The sequence below is a fragment of the Trachypithecus francoisi genome, unplaced genomic scaffold, assembly GCF_009764315.1.
Source record: "Trachypithecus francoisi isolate TF-2019V2 unplaced genomic scaffold, Tfra_2.0 Lachesis_group0, whole genome shotgun sequence".
Classification (NCBI taxonomy): domain Eukaryota; kingdom Metazoa; phylum Chordata; class Mammalia; order Primates; family Cercopithecidae; genus Trachypithecus; species Trachypithecus francoisi.
In genome coordinates this window covers 174,359,667-174,378,155 of record NW_022681453.1, presented here as the reverse complement: position 1 = coordinate 174,378,155, position 18,489 = coordinate 174,359,667, and the positions used below count along the sequence as shown (strand labels likewise).

At 37.7% G+C, this 18,489-nt stretch overlaps 1 protein-coding gene and 1 pseudogene across 5 annotated transcripts in view; one reads left to right on the top strand and one right to left on the bottom strand.

Moving 5' to 3' along the window:
* The window catches only part of NGLY1 (N-glycanase 1), a 67,851-nt gene that overhangs the window by 14,067 nt on the left and 35,295 nt on the right, over positions 1-18,489 (top strand). For all 5 annotated transcript variants that reach the window (XM_033212823.1, XM_033212821.1, XM_033212822.1 and 2 more), the window contains exon 3: positions 7,872-8,117. In XM_033212823.1, the coding sequence (XP_033068714.1) occupies positions 7,872-8,117 (246 nt within the window). The remainder of the gene's footprint in view (positions 1-7,871; positions 8,118-18,489) is intronic.
* Positions 16,498-17,105, bottom strand: LOC117084260 (annotated as a pseudogene).

Sequence of the window (18,489 nt, the reverse complement as noted above, 5' to 3'; positions counted from 1 at the left end):
CAAAAATATGGAATCAATCCATCAGTCAACAAGTGGATGAAAAAAATGTGGAGGCCAGGCCGTAGTGGCTCATGGCTGTAATCCTAGCACTTTGGGAGGCCGTTGTGGGTGGATCACTCAAGGTAAGGAGTTCAAGACCACCCTGGCCAACATGGTGAAACCCCATCTCTACTAAAAATACAAAAATTTGCTGGGCATGGTGGTGGACACTTGTAGTCCCAGCTATTCGGAATGCTGAGGGGAGAATCACTTGAACCCGGGAGGCAGAGGTTGCAGTGAGTTGAGATCATGCCATTGCACTCCCGCTTGGGTGACAAGAGTAAAACTCTGTCTCAAACAAAAAAGTGGAATACTGTGGATACTACTCAGCTATAAAAAAAAGAATAAAATAATGGCATTTGCAACCTGAATGGCATCAGCAACCTGAATGGAATTGGAGACCATTATTCTAAGTGAGGTAACTCAGGAAAGGAAAACTAAACATTACATGTTCTCACTTACAAGTTCTCACTTGTAAGTGGGAGCTAAGCTATGTGGACACAAAGGCCTAAGAACCATACAGTGGACTTTGGGGACTTGGAGAGGGGGAGTAGGAAGGGTGTGAGGGATAAAAGACTATACATTTAGTCGGATTATAAGTGCATCAAAACCTCAGAAATCACCACTAAGGAAATTATCCATGTAACCAGACACCAACCCCTTCCCCAAAAACCTATTGAAATAAAAAAATAGAATTTAAAAAAAATTAAAAATGCTTAAAAATTAAGCATAAGAATTTTTTTTTAAATTAAAGATCATTAAAAAATGATTACTTTTTTTGGATATGTGCCTAGCAGTAGGATTAGTGAATCATATGGTAGTTCTATTTTTAGTTTTTTTGAGGAACCTTCATACTCTTTTTCTTAGTTTACATACTAATTTGTATTTCCACTAACAATGTATAAAAGATTATTTGCTCTAGATCCTTGAGGAATCGCCACACTGTCTTTCACAATGGTTGAACTAGTTTACAGTCCCACCAACAGTGTAAAAGTGTTCCTGTTTCTCCACATCCTCTCCAGCACCTGTTGTTTCCTGATTTTTTAATGATTGCCATTCTAACTGGTATGAGATGGTATCTCATTGTGGTTTTGATTTGCATTTCTCTGATGACGAGTGATGATGAGCATTTTTTCATGTGTCTGTTGCTTGTTCATGTGTCTGTTGCTTGTATGAATGTCTTCTTTTGAGAAGTGTCTGTTCATATCCTTTGCCCACTTTTTGATGGGGTTGTTTTTTTCTTGTAAATTTGATTGAGCTCTTTATAGGTTCTGGATATTAGCCCTTTGTCAGAGAGTAGATGGCAAAGATTTTCTCCCATTCTGTAGGTTGCCTGTTCACCCTGATGGTAGTTTCTTTTGCTGTGCAAAAGCTCTTTAGTTTAATTAGATCCCATTTGTCAATTTTGGGTTTTGTTGCTGTCACTTTTGGTGTTTTAGACGTCAAGTCCTTGCCCATGCCTATGTCCTGAATGGTATTACCTAGGTTTTCTTCTGGGGTTTTTATGGTTTTAGGTCTAACATTTAAGTCTCTAATCCATCTTGAATTAATTTTCGTATAAGGAGTAAGGAAAGGATCCAGTTTCAGCTTTCTACTTATGGCTAGCCAATTTTCCCAGCACCATTTATTAAATAGGGAATCCTTTCCCCATTTCTTGTTTTTGTCAGGTTTGTCAAAGATCAGATGGCTGTAGATGTGTGGTATTATTTCTGAGGGCTGTGTTCTGTTCTATTGGTCTATATCTCTGTTTTGGTACCAGTACCATGCTGTTTTGGTTACTGTAGCCTTGTAGTATAGTTTGAAGTCAGGTAGCGTGATGCCTCCAGCTTTGTTCTTTTGGCTTAGGATTGTCTTGGCAATGCGGAGTCTTTTTTGGTTCCATATGAACTTTAAAGCAGTTTTTTCCAATTTTATGAAGAAAGTCATTGGTAGCTTAATGGGGATGGCATTGAATCTATAAATAACCTTGGGCAGTATGGCCATTTTCACAATATTGATTCTTCCTATCCATGAGCATGGTATGTTCTTCCATTTGTTTGTGTCCTCTTTTATTTCACTGAGCAGTGGTTTGTAGTTCTCCTTGAAGAAGTCCTTTACATCCCTTGTAAGTTGGATTCCTAGGTATTTTATTCTCTTTGAAGCTATTGTGAATGGGAGTTCATTCACTAGAAATACCATTTGACCCAGCCATCCCATTACTGGGATATACCCAAAGGATTATAAGTCATGCTGCTATAAAGACACATGCACACGTATGTTTATTGCGGCACTATTCACAATAGCAAAGACTTGGAATCAACCCAAATGTCCATCAGTGACAACTGGATTAAGAAAATGTGGCATATATACACCATGGAATACTATGCAGCCATAAAAAAGGATGAGTTCGTGTCCTTTGTAGGGACATGGATGAAGCTGGAAACCATCATTCTCAGCAAACTATCGCAAGAACAGAAAACCAAATACTGCATGTTCTCACTCATAGGTGGGAATTGAACAATGAGATCACTTGGACACAGGAAGGGGAACATCACACACTGGGTCTTATTGTGGGGATGGGGGAGTCGGGAGGGATAGCATTAGGAGATATACCTCATGTAAGTGATGAGTTAATGGGTGCAGCACACCAACATGGCCCATGTATACATATGTAACAAACGTGCACCTGTGCACATGTACCCTAGAACTTAAAGTATAATAATAAAAAAAAAAAAAAAATAAAAAAGATTCTTTGCATCCTTGCCCGCATTTATTTTCTGTCTTTTTGATAATAATTATTTTAACTGGAGTGAGAGAATAATCTCATTATGGTTTTGATTTTCATTTTTCTGATAAATAGTGATGTTGAGCATTTTCTTCATATACCCATTAGCCAATGGTATGTCTTCCTTTGAGAAATGTCTATTCAGATCTTTTGCTCATTTTTATTTTTATTTTTTTAATTATTGTGTTTTGAAGTGGAGTCCCACTTTGTTGCCCAGGCTGGAGAGCAGTGGCACAATCTCGGCTTACTGCAGCCTTTACCTCTCAAGTTCAAGTGATTCTCCTCCCTCAGCCTCCTGAGTAGCTGGGACTGCAGGTGCATGCCACCTTGCCCGACTAATTCTTTTGTATTTTTTGTAGAGATGGGGTTTCACCATGTTGGCCAGACTGGTCTTGAACTTCTGACCTCAAGTGATCCACCTACCTTGGTCTCCCAAAGTGCTGGGATTATAGGCGTGAGCCACCATGCCGGCCTCTTTTGCTCATTTATTATTATTATTTTTTTTGGTGGAGACAGGGTTTCACCGTGTTGGCCAGGCTGGTCTTGAACTCCTGACCTCAGGTGATCCACTCACCTTTGGCCTCCCAAAGTTCTTGGATTACAGGCGTGAGCCACGGTGCCTGACCCACCTTTTTTTTTTTTTTTTTTTTTTTGAGATGTAGTCTTGCTCTGTCACCCAGGCTGGAGTGTAGTGGTGTGATCCTGGCTCACTGCAACCACCGCCTCTGGGGTTCAAGTGATTCTCTTGCCTCAGCCTCCCAAGTAGCTGGGATTACAGGCGCCTACCACCACATCTGGCTAATTTTTGTATTTTCAGTAGAGACGGGGTTTTGCCATGTTGGCCAGGCTGGTGTCGAACTGCCTACCTCAAGCGATCCACCCGCTTCAGCCTCCCAAAATGCTGGAATTATAGGCGTGAGCCACCGCGCCCAGCCTCTAATCCATCTTGATTTGATTTTTTTATATGGTAAGATATAGATGGGTTCTGGTTTCATTCCTTTGCGTATGGATATCTGATTTACCCAGCGTGGTAGGCTTTTGAAAATGGAGTATGAACCTAAGACCTATCCCAAAATTTTCAACTATGTTAAAATTCTAGTTAGTTTTAGGCCCACTTGTCTCTGAGGCTGCATTCTTTTTTATGACAGTTTCTGAGAGTGATGTTGAAATGAAAAACATTGGGTTCCAAATGGATATGTGACCCTACAGTTTATCTCAGTGAAGTAGTTTTCCACTAGGAGCCCTACCTGCCCCCTCCACCTGCACCTCTTTCTTCAACCTGTTGAAGATGAGAATGGAAAATTTGCTAGGGCAGTTTGGTCGTTTTGTTGACTGGATGGTATTTTCAGCATTTAGTGGTCAGGGTCAGGTTTGCTAAATATCCTGTAGTAAGAATTATCTCAACAAAAATTCCTTGAGAAACAAATTTGTTAAATACTGGAATTCTTTTTGATTTCTCTTTTTTTTTTTTTTGAGATGGAGTCTAGTTCTGTCGCCCAGGCTGGAGTGTGGTGGCACGATCTCGGCTCACTGCAACCTCCACCTCCTGGGTTCAAGCGATTCTCCTGCCTCAGCTTCCTGAGTAGTTGGAATTATAGGCACCCCCCAGCCAATTTTTGTATTTTTAGTAGAGACAGGTTTCACCGTGTTGACCAGGCTGGTCTCGAACTCCTGACCTTGTGATTTGCCCGCCTCAGCCTCCCAAAGTGTTGGGATTATAGGCGTGAGCCACTGTGTCCAGCCTTTTGTTGTTGTTGTTTTGTTTTTTGAGACAAAGTCTCGTTCTCGTCCCCCAGACTGGAGTGCGACAGTGCTATCTCGACTCACTGCAACTTCCGCCTCCTGAGTTCAAGTGATTCTCCTGCCTTGGCCCCCTGAGTAGCCAGGATTACAGGCACCTGTCACCAAACCTGGCTAATTTTTGTACTTTTAGTAGAGATGGAGTTTCACCATGTTGGCCAGGCTGGTCTGGAACTCCTGACCTCAGGTGATCCACCCGCCTCAGTCTCCCAAAGTGCTGGGATTACAGGTGTGAGCCACCGCGCCTGGCCTCTTTTTGATTTCTTAAAATGTTATTACATCTAGTGCATTAAGCTTATAATTTTGTCCATTTATGAAAATAACAGTGCTGTTGGTTAAATTTTTTGATATAGACACTTTGACCATAATTATATCTTCTTTTAGGACTGGTTGTAAGGAGATTGAAGGGAAGGGAGCATGGCATGAGCAGCATTTCTGTCTTAATGGGGCCCTCTCTGAGTTGTGGACTGAGACCTACATCTAAATAACCTGTCATGCTCTTTTTCCTTCTCTGTCCATGGAGTTATTTGCCTTTCTCAGTGCTGTTCCAGTAACAGTATGAGATCCGATGCCTCCATATTTGGTTTTAAACCAGATGTCAGGTTTCTCTTCCTAGGCCTCCTCCTAGATGTAAGAAGATTCTCTCTAATGTTGAAAAAGCATTGTGTTACAATTTTTGGCAGTCATCTAATCGTTACAGTTGTACAAATGTTCTCTGCTCATTCCCTTCAACTATTTGTTTAAGCTTGCGGGTTTCGGTCTCTGTTCAGTCGAAGATGGAGTCAGTTATAGCATAACGATTAAGGTCATGGAGTCTGAATCTCTGCTCTGCCAGTTATTCTGTGGCTTCGAGCAGGTTGTTTAACTTCAACTTCCCCGAGGCTTTGTATTTTCTTTTCTTTCTTTCTTTTTTTTTTTGAGACGGAGTTTCGCTCTGTCGCCCAGGCTGGAGTGCTGTGACCAGATCTCAGCTCACTGCAAGCTCCGCCTCCTGGGTTTACGCCATTCTCCTGCCTCAGCCTCCTGAGTAGCTGGGACTACAGGCGCCCGCCACCTCGCCAGGCTAGTTTTTTGTATTTTTTTTTTAGTAGAGATGGGGTTTCACCGTGTTCTCCAGGATGGTCTCGATCTCCTGACCTCGTGATCCGCCCCTCTCGGCCTCCCAAAGTGCTGGGATTACAGGCTTGAGCCACCGCGCCCGACCTGTATTTTCATATACTAAGTGAGTATTGGCCAGGCGCAGTGCCTCATGCCTATAATTCCAGCACTTTGGGAGGCTGAGGTGGGCTGATCACCTGAGGTCAGGAGTTTGAGACCAGCCTGACCAACGTGGTGAAACCTTGGCTCTACTAAAAAATACAAAAATTAGCCAGGCGTGGTGGCGCATGCCTGTAATCCCAGCTACTCGGAAAGTTGAGGCAGGAGAATTGCTTGAGCCCGGGAGGTGGGGGTTGCAGTGAGCCAAGATCGCACCACTGCACTCCGGACTGGGCAATACCTACTTTTCAGGGTAGTTGTTAGTATTACTTGAGATAATGTGTTTAAAATGCTTAGCATTTTGCTTTGGGAGGCTGAGATGGGAGGATCATTTGCGGTTAGGAGTTTGAGACCAGCCTGGGCAAAAGAGTAAGATCCCTGTCTCTCCAAAAAATAAAAAAATCATCCGGGTGTGGTGGCATGCACCTGTAGTCCTATCTATTGGGAGGCTGAGGATGGAAGATCGCTTGAGCCCAGGAGTTTGAGGTTATAGCTTTGATCACTCTACTGCACTCCAGCCTAGGTGACAGAGGGAGACCCTGCCTCAAAGAAAAAAAAGCCTAGCATAGTACCTAGAACACACGAAGACAATACATTGTAGCTGTCTTTGTTATAGCAATTATGAATCATACATGGAGCTTCCTAGTCTATTCCAGCTTTTTAAAAAGGATTCAGATGAAATTGACTTTCATGTCATTGAATAATGTCTTGTTCAGTTGATTCCAATACGTCTGCCGTCACCAGGGAAATGCAGTAATGTTGTCGATTTTGGAGTTTAATTTAAATGCTCATGATCTGCAGGTTGTGTACTGCATGCTGTAGCAACTTTTTTTTTTTTTTTTTTTGGAGACTGAGCCCGCTGTGTCACCTAGGCTGGAGTGCAGTGGTATGATCTCAGCTCATTGCAACCTCTGCCTCCCAGGTTCGAGCAATTCTCCTGCCTCAGCCTCCTACGTAGCTAGGATTACAGGCACCTGCCACCACGCCTGGCTCATTTTGTATTTTTGGTAGAGACAGGGTTTTGCCATGTTGGCCAGGCTGGTCTTGAACCGCTGACTTCAGGTAATTCACCCATCTGGGCCTCCCAAAGTGCTGGGATTACAGGCGTGAGCCACCATGCCCAGCTGCAACTTTTTATCTCGTTTGCAGTTGGAGAAATTACTGTTTTAACATTGTTTGTTCTCAATATCCAGAAATTTGATCGAACACATTGTCATTTCATTTTACCTTTTTTCTTGTTTTGTAATTTACTGTTTTACATTATAGAATTTGTTGTAGCATTTTATTTTAAAGCATTCTCAGGATATTTATAGGTATTCTTTAAATGAATCATTACTCAAAGGCGTGGTTTTAATTTTTTTTGTTTTGTTCGGATTACCTTTCTATTACTGTTAACCATCCATACTTTTGGATTGACTATCAGGGTGTACTTTTTGTTACCTTGGAAAAATTAGTGGACCCCATACACAGACTTCTAATCATGTAGCTATTCTTTAAAGACTCAGATTAACAAGATTCAAAGGTTGTTAGATAACTTCTTGTTGGTTTTATGTGACCCTGGATTCTTTTGTGTGGCTGTATCTCTACTGTCACTATTATTTCATAGGGAATTTCTTAGAGAATAGTAGTATCATATACTATTGCAGAGAGGATAGGAATATGCATTTTTGCAACTGTTATGAGGCCGTCTGACTTATTATTTCTAGAAGATCAAATATTTTTTCCTGAAGGTCCTTTGAACCACATTAAATAGGCTAAAGATTAAATGCCCAAAAGGAGATAAATGTTTTTATAATTTTCTGGTTTATGTTCAGGCATTATTTACCTTAGACTGTATTTAAAAATAACAATAGTGGTAAGAAAACAGTATGATTTTAGAAACATGCATTCTATACTATTGGTTTCATTATACATCTCTGTGTGTGTGTGTGTGTGTGTGTGTGTGTGTATGCACAAAAGAATGACTGCATAAAGCAAAGGTTCACATTTTTTCTAATTTTATAAATTCCAGGGAGAAACACATCTCATTTTTCCTAAAAAAGCTTCAGTGGAGCAGCTTCAAAAAATTCGTGACCTGATTGCCATAGAGAGAAGTAGCAGATTGGATGGCTCAAATAAGAGCCACAAAGTAGAGTCGTCTCAGCAACCTGCAGCCAGTACCCAGCTTCCTACAACACCATCTTCAAATCCCAGTGGGTTAAACCAGCACACAAGGAACCATCAAGGGCAGTCATCAGATCCACCATCTGCTTCAACGGTAATGTTAGAATTAAACCTTCTTTAACTGTTTCTTTCAAAATGTTGAAATAGCAAAAGCTTTGGAATGTGTTATGATTTATTCCTCAATTTATGCCCCATATTTTATTCTTGGTTCTCATAACTCTAAAACATCCAAATTTCTTCAACTCTCTAAAAAATTGTCAGATTTGCTCTACTGCATTAATACTTCTGATCTAAATTATACCTGCTGCCATTCACTGTGGGGATATTTCCAACAACACAGCCATTATCAATACCTTAATTCAATAAAAAAGCTTCTTTAGGTTTAAGATAATTAAGAATGCATTGATTTAATGATAGTGGATGCTAGCAAATTAGTGAAATTTTGTTATTGGTATACACCATATATATACTTGTGAAGAACTAAAGTCAAACTTACAGGCATTCTTGATAAGCCGAAATGATTCCATTTGATAGGAAATTATCCTGTTTACAAAAATCCCTTTTGACCAAGGTCCTTACGTATTCTTCTCCTAAGTTTTTACTGTCAGACAAATTCTTGTGATAGTTCTGTAAGTCTAACAAGCACCTCAGTGGATTTTTATGCCCCCCTGAGATCATGTGCATTCCATTTTGAATACCTTAGGTCTTCATCGGTTTTGCAGTTAAGGTTGGTACAGTTACAGAAGCTCACTTAACATCCTTCTTGGTTTTTAACACCTTTTCTTAGGAGTTTTCCAATTACAGTGTTAAAATATATCTTTTAAGATTTCCTACTTTATCTTTTTAATTGCAGTATTATAGTTTAAAATGCATATAGCACAAAAAGCTTGCAAACTTTTTTTTTTTTTTTACAAAATATCTCTTTCCTGGGCTAAGTAGTATTTTGTTAGTGTTCTGGTTCAGGAAAGCCATTCATATTTTCTGAATCTTCTTTAAACTCCTTTTTTTTTTTGGAGACAGAGTCTCATTCTGTCCAGGCTATGGTGCAGTGACACAATCTTGGCTCACTGCAACTTCTGCCTCCCAGGTTCAAGTGATTCTTGTGCCTCAGCCTCCTGAGTTGCTGGAACTACAGGCACGCACCATCACTCCTGGCTAATTTTTGCTTTTCTTTTTTTCTTTTTGAGATGGAGTTTCACTCTTGTTGCCCAGGCTAGAGTGTGGGCAATGGTGCGATCTTGGCTCACTGCAACCCCCGCTGTCCCGGGTTTAAGAGATTCTCCAGCCTCCGCCTCCCGAGTAGCTGGGATTACAGGCACCCGCCACCACACCTGGCTAATTTTTTGTATTTTTAGTAGAGACGGGGTTTCTCCATGTGTGCCAGGCTGGTCTGGAACTCCTGACCTCAAGTGATCTGTCCGCCTTGGCCTCCCAAAGTGCTGGGATTACAGGCGTGAGCCATCTCACCCAGCCCTTTTTTTTTTCCAGTTTTTAACCTTACAATTCAGATATAGTTCCAGGTCTTTAAAATCCTGTCAGTCACCAGAAAGCCTCTAAACACTACACTAAAAACAGAATGTCATTCTATTGGCAAAACACATTCTAGTGTAGAAGAAAGTAAACTTTCTCAAAGATGTAGGCTATTAATAGGCTAGTATATATCAATTCTTACTACTCTAGTCCTTCAGACAAAATATCTTCTGTATTTCTTAAAGAAGTTGAGAGAAATTAGAATGAATCTTGTTTTTCATAGGCAACTCTTGGTTATTTGTGGATCACTTGAATATACATATTTCTTAAAAGTATTTTGTTAATTATGCTTTTATCATTAGTTGCTATACTACAGAATTTGACAGTTTTCTTCTACCTTGCCCATTTTGAGTGGAGATAATGAGAATTAAAATGTACCAAAGTCAGGGAGCCAGAGAGATAGTTTTTAAAGCATTTGACCTGTGTATAAACTAGATAAGTCCTAGTGAACTTATAACTGGATTTTTTGTTTTGTTTTGTTTTGTTTGTGTTTTTTTGGTTAAAACTATATCAAGTAAAATGTTGATGTATAAGTCAAGATGATAGTCACTGATGTTGACATTTGCCAGTAAGCTTTTAAGATACAAAATACTGGAATATATTGATGCTGAATAAATGATGATAGTGGTGGTAATTATTAGAAAGTTAATCTTGCTACTTTTTCTGGGCATTTTATGTTAATAGAATTACATAGTATGTAATCTTTTGTTTCTGGCTTTTACTTTGTGTAACATTTTTGAAATTCTTCATAGTGTAGGATATATCAATATTTTGTTCCTTTTTATTGTTGAATAATATTCCATTTTAAGGATATGCCACATATTGTTTCCATTCATCAGTTGATGGACATTTGGGTTGTTTCCCATGTTTGCCTATTATGAATAATGCTGCTGTGAACATTCACATACAAATTTTTGTGTAGACATATGTTTTTATTTCTCTTGAGTAGATTCCTAGGAGTGGAACCACTGGGTTGTATGGTAAGTTTATATTTGTTTTTAAGAAATTACCAAGCTGTTTTCCAAAATTGTACCATTTTACCTTCTCATCAGAAATATGTGAGGCTTCCAGTTTCTTAGTATCCTTACCAACCATTGTTACTGTCTTTTTTAGTATATCCATTTTAGTGGTTGTTAAGTAGTATTTCATTTTGGCTTTAATTTGCATTTCCCTAATGACTTAATTGATTTTTCAAACTTGCTGGTTGTACATGCTAAGTGTTTAGTGTTCCTAATGGAAGTAACTTTCTGATAATCCTTTATTTTTATACCTGTTGCCTTCCAAAGGCAGATTCAAAACAGCAAGGACAATTTTTCAATGACATGGTACCTCAGAATGTTAGAAGCATTGTTTCTAGCTTCGCAACTTTATCTAGGTTAAAAATGTGATTCTGAAGTATAATATGCTTAAAACATACAGTCAGTACTTTTTACTCAGCTAATCTAAATGTATGCTTTTATTTAGCACATGACTACTTTGAGTATGTATGTGAAATTGGTAGGAACTTTTCGTCAACTCTTTATCGCTCCAGAAATTACTACCAATTTATATGTGGGTATGTGTTTATTTAAACCAATTATCATAATTTGTGATTATTTCATTGAAATTATAAAAGTCATATATTATCAGATAATGATAAATAATAAAATGAACTAGTTAATTTTAAAACTAATTTTATCTCATAAAGCAACAATAAGGCAACCTCTTAGTCTTAGTCTAGATCTATGTGCGAGCTTTTTTTTTTTTTTTTTTTTTTTGAGACGGAGTTTTGCTCTTGTTGCCCAGGCTGGAGTGCAATGGCGTAATCTCGGCTCACAGCAACCTCCGCCTCCTGGGTTCAAGTGATTCTCCTGCTTCAGCCTCCCTAGTAGTTGGGATTACAGGCATGTGCCACCATGCCCAGCTATTATCAATACCTTAATTCAATATTAGGATTTGTAGTAGAGACGGGGTTTCTCCATGTTGTTCAGGCTGGTCTTGAACTCCTGACCTCAGGTGATCCGCCCGCCTTGGCCTCCCAAAGTGCTGGGTTACAGGCGTGAGCCACTGTGCCTGGCCTATGTGCAAGCTTTGTAAGAGAAGAAACCTATTTGAACATAAGATTTAAACATCCACTTTCTTTTCATGAACCTACCACTCTTAAAAGTTAACTAATACCTACATGCCCTTTGATGGGGGATTACATTGTATCCTTATATCAGCATACTTAGGGTCTGTTAAAAATGAAGATGTGGTCTGTTTTGACATGAAGAACATTATATGGGAAAAAGGTAAACTGAGAATTCTAAAATTAAACAACATATGTTGTCTGTATATGTGTAATATTTTGATTTTTCTTATTAGAAACATAGACACACACACATATATATATATGTATATATATGTTCATTTTTTTAAAGGTTTGGAAGGCCATACACAGACATCTTAACCATAATGTACTCTGAGTGATGAAATTATGGGTACTTTCATATTATTTATACTATTCGGTATTTTCTGAAGCAACATGTATTACCTTTATAAATAGAAAAGTTTTTCTTTAAATAAGTTTACTGAAGTCACAAGTTGATTAAAACATATTTAAAAAAGAAGAACTTTTATGTCTAAAAACAGGTTTTAAATTTTAAGGCCTCAAAGGGTTGCATAAAATTAAAGAGAGGGCAAGTAGGCTTAAGCCTTGATTTGTTGTGTGTGTGTGTGTGTGTGTGTGTGTGTGTGTGTGTGTGGTTTTTTTTTAACTAAAGAAGTGAATTTGTTAATCTAACTTCCACTGATTAATTCCCATGATTTGATAAAATTATACACATTGTACTTTTTTTCTTATGAAGAGTCTTAAATATATCTCATATCAGAAATCAAAATAATTGGAAGTATGATTAGTGAAGATAAAAACTCTTTGATCTAAAACCAACAGATTTCACATTTTAAACTTCCATTTGTGCTCCAAGTAACTTTAGTCTCTCAATTAACTACTGCCTTATGTAGCATTAGTACATGGTTACCCAGCTGCTGTAATCGCCATGTAATCAGCAACCTTCTATTTTTATGACTTAATTTTTTCAGAGTTGTGCCAATGAATGTGTAAAGAAATAAGGCAAGAAAATAAACTTTATTGTTTAAAATATTTTGAGTGCCATTAAAACTACAGTGAATCAGATAATTTTCAGATTGAAAATAATTAAATTGAAAATAAAAATACTCTGGATGAATTCTTACCTTCCTGGTAAATGAAAGTCTGCATTTAAGAAAAATGAGACACTATAAGTGCTTCATTTTAATATGAATTCTTTCAAATAAAAATGGAGACTTTTTTTTTTCTGTTTCTATACTAATCCTAGTAAAGGAGCATATTTGTTTCCATGACGAATTCCCTGGACTTGTCATCACCAACTCTACATTTCTTCTGTCAGCTGTTGCATCCATCTCTTCTGTAATGGAGGCAATGTGTCTGCTCTTAATAAAGGCCAGTTGCTCCTCTCTCTCTGTATCCCTTCTACTCTGTTCACCATGGAATCTCACATGGACAGTGCCCCATCTTGTACCTGTTCTTTTCTTGGGGAATCTTCCTAGTGGCATGTAAACCTTGTTTTAGGCCAGTTTTCGTTTAAGATTCTTCCACTGGCATCACATGCAAATTTCTGAACATAATTCCAGGCTGGCTGAATCAAAATGGAAGAGTGAAGTTTGGAATCTACATTTTTAACAAGCAGGTTAATGTTTAAGAACTTTACCTTTAAGCTCTCCTATCTTAGAAACAAGGTGACATACAAATATCCCTGGTACTCCATGCTCTGTCTTTCTCACTTCCTCTTCCCGGTACTCATTATTGCATCTTTATTTCTTACATACTTTTCTAGTGGGTCTCCATACTTTAATTATATGCCCTATCAGTAAAATATTTTTGAGCACATATTGTCAATACATTTGTGTTCATTTGTTTATATGTTATATACATGTACTACTATGGCAATATACTGTACATATTATAAAACAATGTAAAGAGGATCTAAATAGTAAATAATATGTTTAATTCCAAAAAATTTATTTATTTATTTTGAGACAGGGTCTCGCTTTGTCGCTCAGGCTGGAATGCAGTGACATGATCACAGCTCACTGCAGCTTTGACCTCCTGGGCTCAAATGATCCTCCTACCTCAGCCTTCCAAGTAGCTGGGATGACAGATGTGTACCCCAAGCCCAGCTAATTTTTCTTTATTTTTTGTAGAGATGGGGGTCTTGCCATGTTGCTCAGGGTGGTCTGAAACTGCTGGTCTCAAGCAATCCGCCTCCTTCAGCTGCCCAAAGTGCTAGGGTTATAGCCATAATCCACCACGCCCCACCAAAAAATTTATTAATACTATATTATCTAATGAATGTAAACAAATCCATATTTAAAAGTCTTGATAATTTTGAATTTAAGGGGCTTTGTGAGATCTCATTAGATTGTTAGTGATTTTCTTTTTTGCACTAAAATGTAACTGTTGAAGTGCTTATGCTAAAAAAGCAGATGATGTGGTTGCCCTTTCATTTTCTCCTTGTTAATGTGTGCTTTTATTATTAGTATTAGCCTCGGGGCCTACAGTTCTTTGTAATCTTTTTAAGCTAGATTGGGGGTTAATTTAGTTAAAATGATATAATCTGTAATTCCACTTAACCCAGCACATTTGAACTGCACAACTTTGTCACATGACAGCTGCAGAAGTAGGAGTGCGGGTGCCACTGTTAACCCTTTGACTTTATGATATTTTTTTCTCTTACATCAGGGTAGCTTCTCCAGTCTGTGAGGGAGGCACTGTTAATCCAGATAGTAAATATTATTATAACTTAATTGTTTTACTTGTCGGACAAAATAGAAATAGAAATTCTCATACTTTCTGTCCACATCCCTGTGGACCATCTCGTATAGCTCCTTTGGTACAGCTTAGCCAGCCCACTGTTGCACATCACTTGTATAACTCAGTCTCTTGCAAATTGTTTTCCTTATTAATGCTATTGTTAGACTGTATTCTTACTACTATCAGTGATTTCCATGTTGCCAAATTTGACTTTTTTCAGTTGGGTTTTACCATTTGGTAGTCTTTTTTCTTTTAAGCTCAAATTTTATTAATAACCTTGGAACAAATACATTAATATTTCCTTAAAGTCATATAGCATTTTACAAGTTTGAAAGAACTTCCACGTATACCAGTCAAACCCTTACAACAGGCCTGTGAGGTAGGCAGGGTAGGTGTTTTTTTTCCTACTACTATTTAGAGCAAGGCTAACAGGTGAAGTAAGGTCACACAGTTGGTAAATGATAAAGCTAGGACTAGAACCTAGGCCTTTTGACTTGCTGCCTCCCTGAGAACATTCAAGTAATGATATCCCATGCTATATAGCAGATATCTCCTATGATGTTGATCAGGTCTGTTTTTATACATTTTACCTGTTTTTCTATTACCTTTCCCTAATATCAAAAAACTCTAAAACTGATGAGACATTTGAGACATTTATTCTCTGTTACTGGACTTTTTCTTATATATGTCAAGCACTATCCTAAGATGAAACTTCTGTTTTGAGAATCCTTGGCTATAAATTCTAAATTATGATATGAACATTTATTTTACAAAATTCTGCAAATATATGTTGAACTTAAGATAAACAAAACAGGTCTGTTTATATTCTCAAAAGCTTTGCCGTCTTTCCCAATATGACTTTAAGATGTGTGTAAGAGGAAAACAGGGAAAGTGTTCAGCAATATTACAGTATTATCGGGAAACCAATGCAGAGTGCACATAAATGCAAGTCACATCACACTAGTTTGTTTTCCTTGTTTTTAGAGGATGGAGAACCATTACTTTCAGGTTTGATCTCATCTTATATGTGATATCCTCAGCAACAAGCTAAAAATATCATCTGAATTATACCAATAGGAGGACTCAAGCAGCAGTGATCAAAACATATATGTATGTGGTAAAAAGGAAGAAAACACTTGTTCTTCAGTGGTTTTGCCTAGGTCCAGTGTAATTACTTATCAAAACAAATTTTAACCTACAGCATCTCTGTTAAATTTAGAAATGTGAAATATGGTAGAGTTATCGACTTGGAATATAAGACTAAAACTGTAACTGACCCAAAACTACCTGTCAAAAGCACAGAAAGCTCAACAGGCATAAAAACTAAGGGGTAAAACCCAACTGTTCTGACGTAGAGTGAAAAACAGCAAATGCAAACCATCAGGTTAAAGTGAATCACAAAACATTAGGCATGTAGAGAATGTTTTAAAAATATGAAAATGACACTGAGCTGTATTACCAGGAATTATATTTTTTAAATTCCAGGTATGGCCTTTTACATTTAAGAACAATGGAGAGACAGAAACAAGCCTATGGGTAGGTGCAGAAAATGAATGGGATTTAGAGAGGGAGTTCAGTTGGGGAATTAAGGAAGGCCAAGAAACAAATACATTCAAAATGGATTTAGAATCTCTCCTCTAAATCCACCCTTTCCAAAAATGTTTCCTAAATTGAGAGATTTGGTAAAAATAAAAAAGCTAGTGACAATAAAAGTGACTATTTTACCTTATAAAATAAAGTAGTATTTAAATGTAGATTAGAAATTATGCTGTAAAAGATAAATCTGCTGACCGGGCTGTAGAACCTGAGACTTAGGTGCTGCTGTCAGTGATAGAAGGCAGAAAAGTGTCTCAAAAACAGAATTACCATACTAGGACTCAACATTAATGAAACTTAAGAAACAAGTACTTAATTGTTTGTAATTGAAGCCTAATGAAAAACACATTTGTATGTTTACTAAAGCGATCTAACAGTTTTAACTAATATGAAAAATGCTGCAGCTACATTTCAGTCTTTTAAGGTAAAATGAGAAGATCTAGAATATTCTAGTTCAGTATATTGGGCTCAAAACCAGCTTTCCTTTTGAAATTCATCTCGACTAGACTATAATGCCTTACATAGTATCATTGTATTCATCATCTTCATGTTTTTCTCTTCAGTGGGTTTGCTTCATTGGCTGTGTTCTATGACGAAACCATGTTGGTGGTAATAAGAATATTTTGGGGCCCAATCATTGAGGGATTAGTTGGAACATTTTGAACTGCAGTTGTTGCGGGAACTGCTTTGACAGGTGTGGACTGAGAAGGTGGAATCTGCACTATTAAATCTTTGGCTTGTCACTGACATTGGAGTTGAAACTTTATTTGGGACAGACACTGTTTGTGGGGTCGCTGTGGTAGGAGTGGTAGGTTTGCTAACAGCACCAACAGTTAATCGTGAAACTAGTCTCCCTTGGTTGGGTCCCTTTTTAATGAAGGACTTCAACCTATAGTTTGGAGCTGTTAAGTAGTATCTATCATCTGCATCAACATTGGGTTTCTTAGCATGGCTTGAATAAATTTATGCGTCATCCAGAATTGTCACATTTTGGAAAGCAAATTCCAAAATTTGATATATAACCTTTGGTTTGTAGTCTGTGATTCCCATATCCTTCAGGATCTGTGCCATCACCAAGGCATCCCTCGGAGCGTTCTTGGGAGGTGCCATCTTGCCTCACTCCATGTTATCCAGACACTTGTCATCCAGAGAGAGAGCCTATTGGTAGTCTTTAACTGAGTTGGTCATTTCATGGTTTTTCTCCTGCTGCAAGTGGTTCAAGTGCTGACCCAGTTGCTCATATCCAAAAACAGACAAAGAAACAAAAAAGCCATGAATCATCTCTAATGTGTTTTTTTCCTTTTCCAAATACTCTTGACTTCATAGTACAGTCACCAAAACTTACTGATTTTACTTCCTAAGTTCTTTTCATATCCATTCACTTTTTTTTTTTTTCTACCAGTTGTAAAACTACCCTAATTTAAGCCACCAGCTCTTTGGAGTTCTGCAGTAGTCCCCCATGGGGTCTTCTGATACCTGCTTTCTCTACATAGTGGCTCAAGTGATATTCTGAAAACAGATCAGATTGTTTTACTCTTCTTACTTTCATCTCTGTAATGGCTTATCATTGCAATGAAAAGCGACTAGAAAGATCTTTATCTCTCCACTGCTTTCCCCTTATTTCTCTGGGTACTAAACACTGATCTCTCTGATCCTTCAAAATATGCTAAGCGATCCCCAGCTACCTTTGTGCTGTTTTCTGACAGGAATGGTCTTTTCCTTCCCTCTTCACTAGCTTCTTCTCATCCTTCCTATTCTGCCACAAATATCATTTCTTCAAGGAAGTTCAGGTTCAAAGACCTTGTTGTAAAGTCTCATTTTATGCTATATATTTGCTTAATAATATTTATCCGTATGATTAATTTTTAACCATTATATCCCCAGCACCTAGCAAATAAAGGATAAATAAATATTTGAGTAAATAAACATTGTTTATCAGTATTTGCTTGTTTTTGTATCCATAGACTACTTGCTGTGTGAGGGTAATGCCCATACTATATCTATTTTGGTCTCCATTATTTTTCCAGTATCTAACACATTCACACACAGACAAATATTTTTGAGTTACTGTGGTGGGTCTGTCATTATTTGTTTAATACCTTTTCCCCATAGACCTTAAATTGATTATGTCTGTCTTGTGCACCCATTCCAGTGCTTAATACAGTGCCTGACATGTAAGTATTTGGTAATTTTTTTTGTTGTTGTTATCGACCTGTCTCTACTTTGCACTATGCACATTTAACCCATTCACATTTATTCTAGTTGTTAATAAGTTTAAACTTACTTCTGATATCTTATTTTGTGTTGTCTATATACTTGCTTTTTTTTTCTTTTCTCCCTGTTTAGACCCAAGTTTTTTTCTATAATAGGTTTATTCCTGTAAAAGTTAGGAAGTTAAATATAATCTTTTTAGTCTTTTAATTATTGACCTGAAATCTGTAATGCAAATTTTTAATTTTATATTTTTCTACCAACACCTTACTATAAGACAAGAACCTCTGTTCTGCTC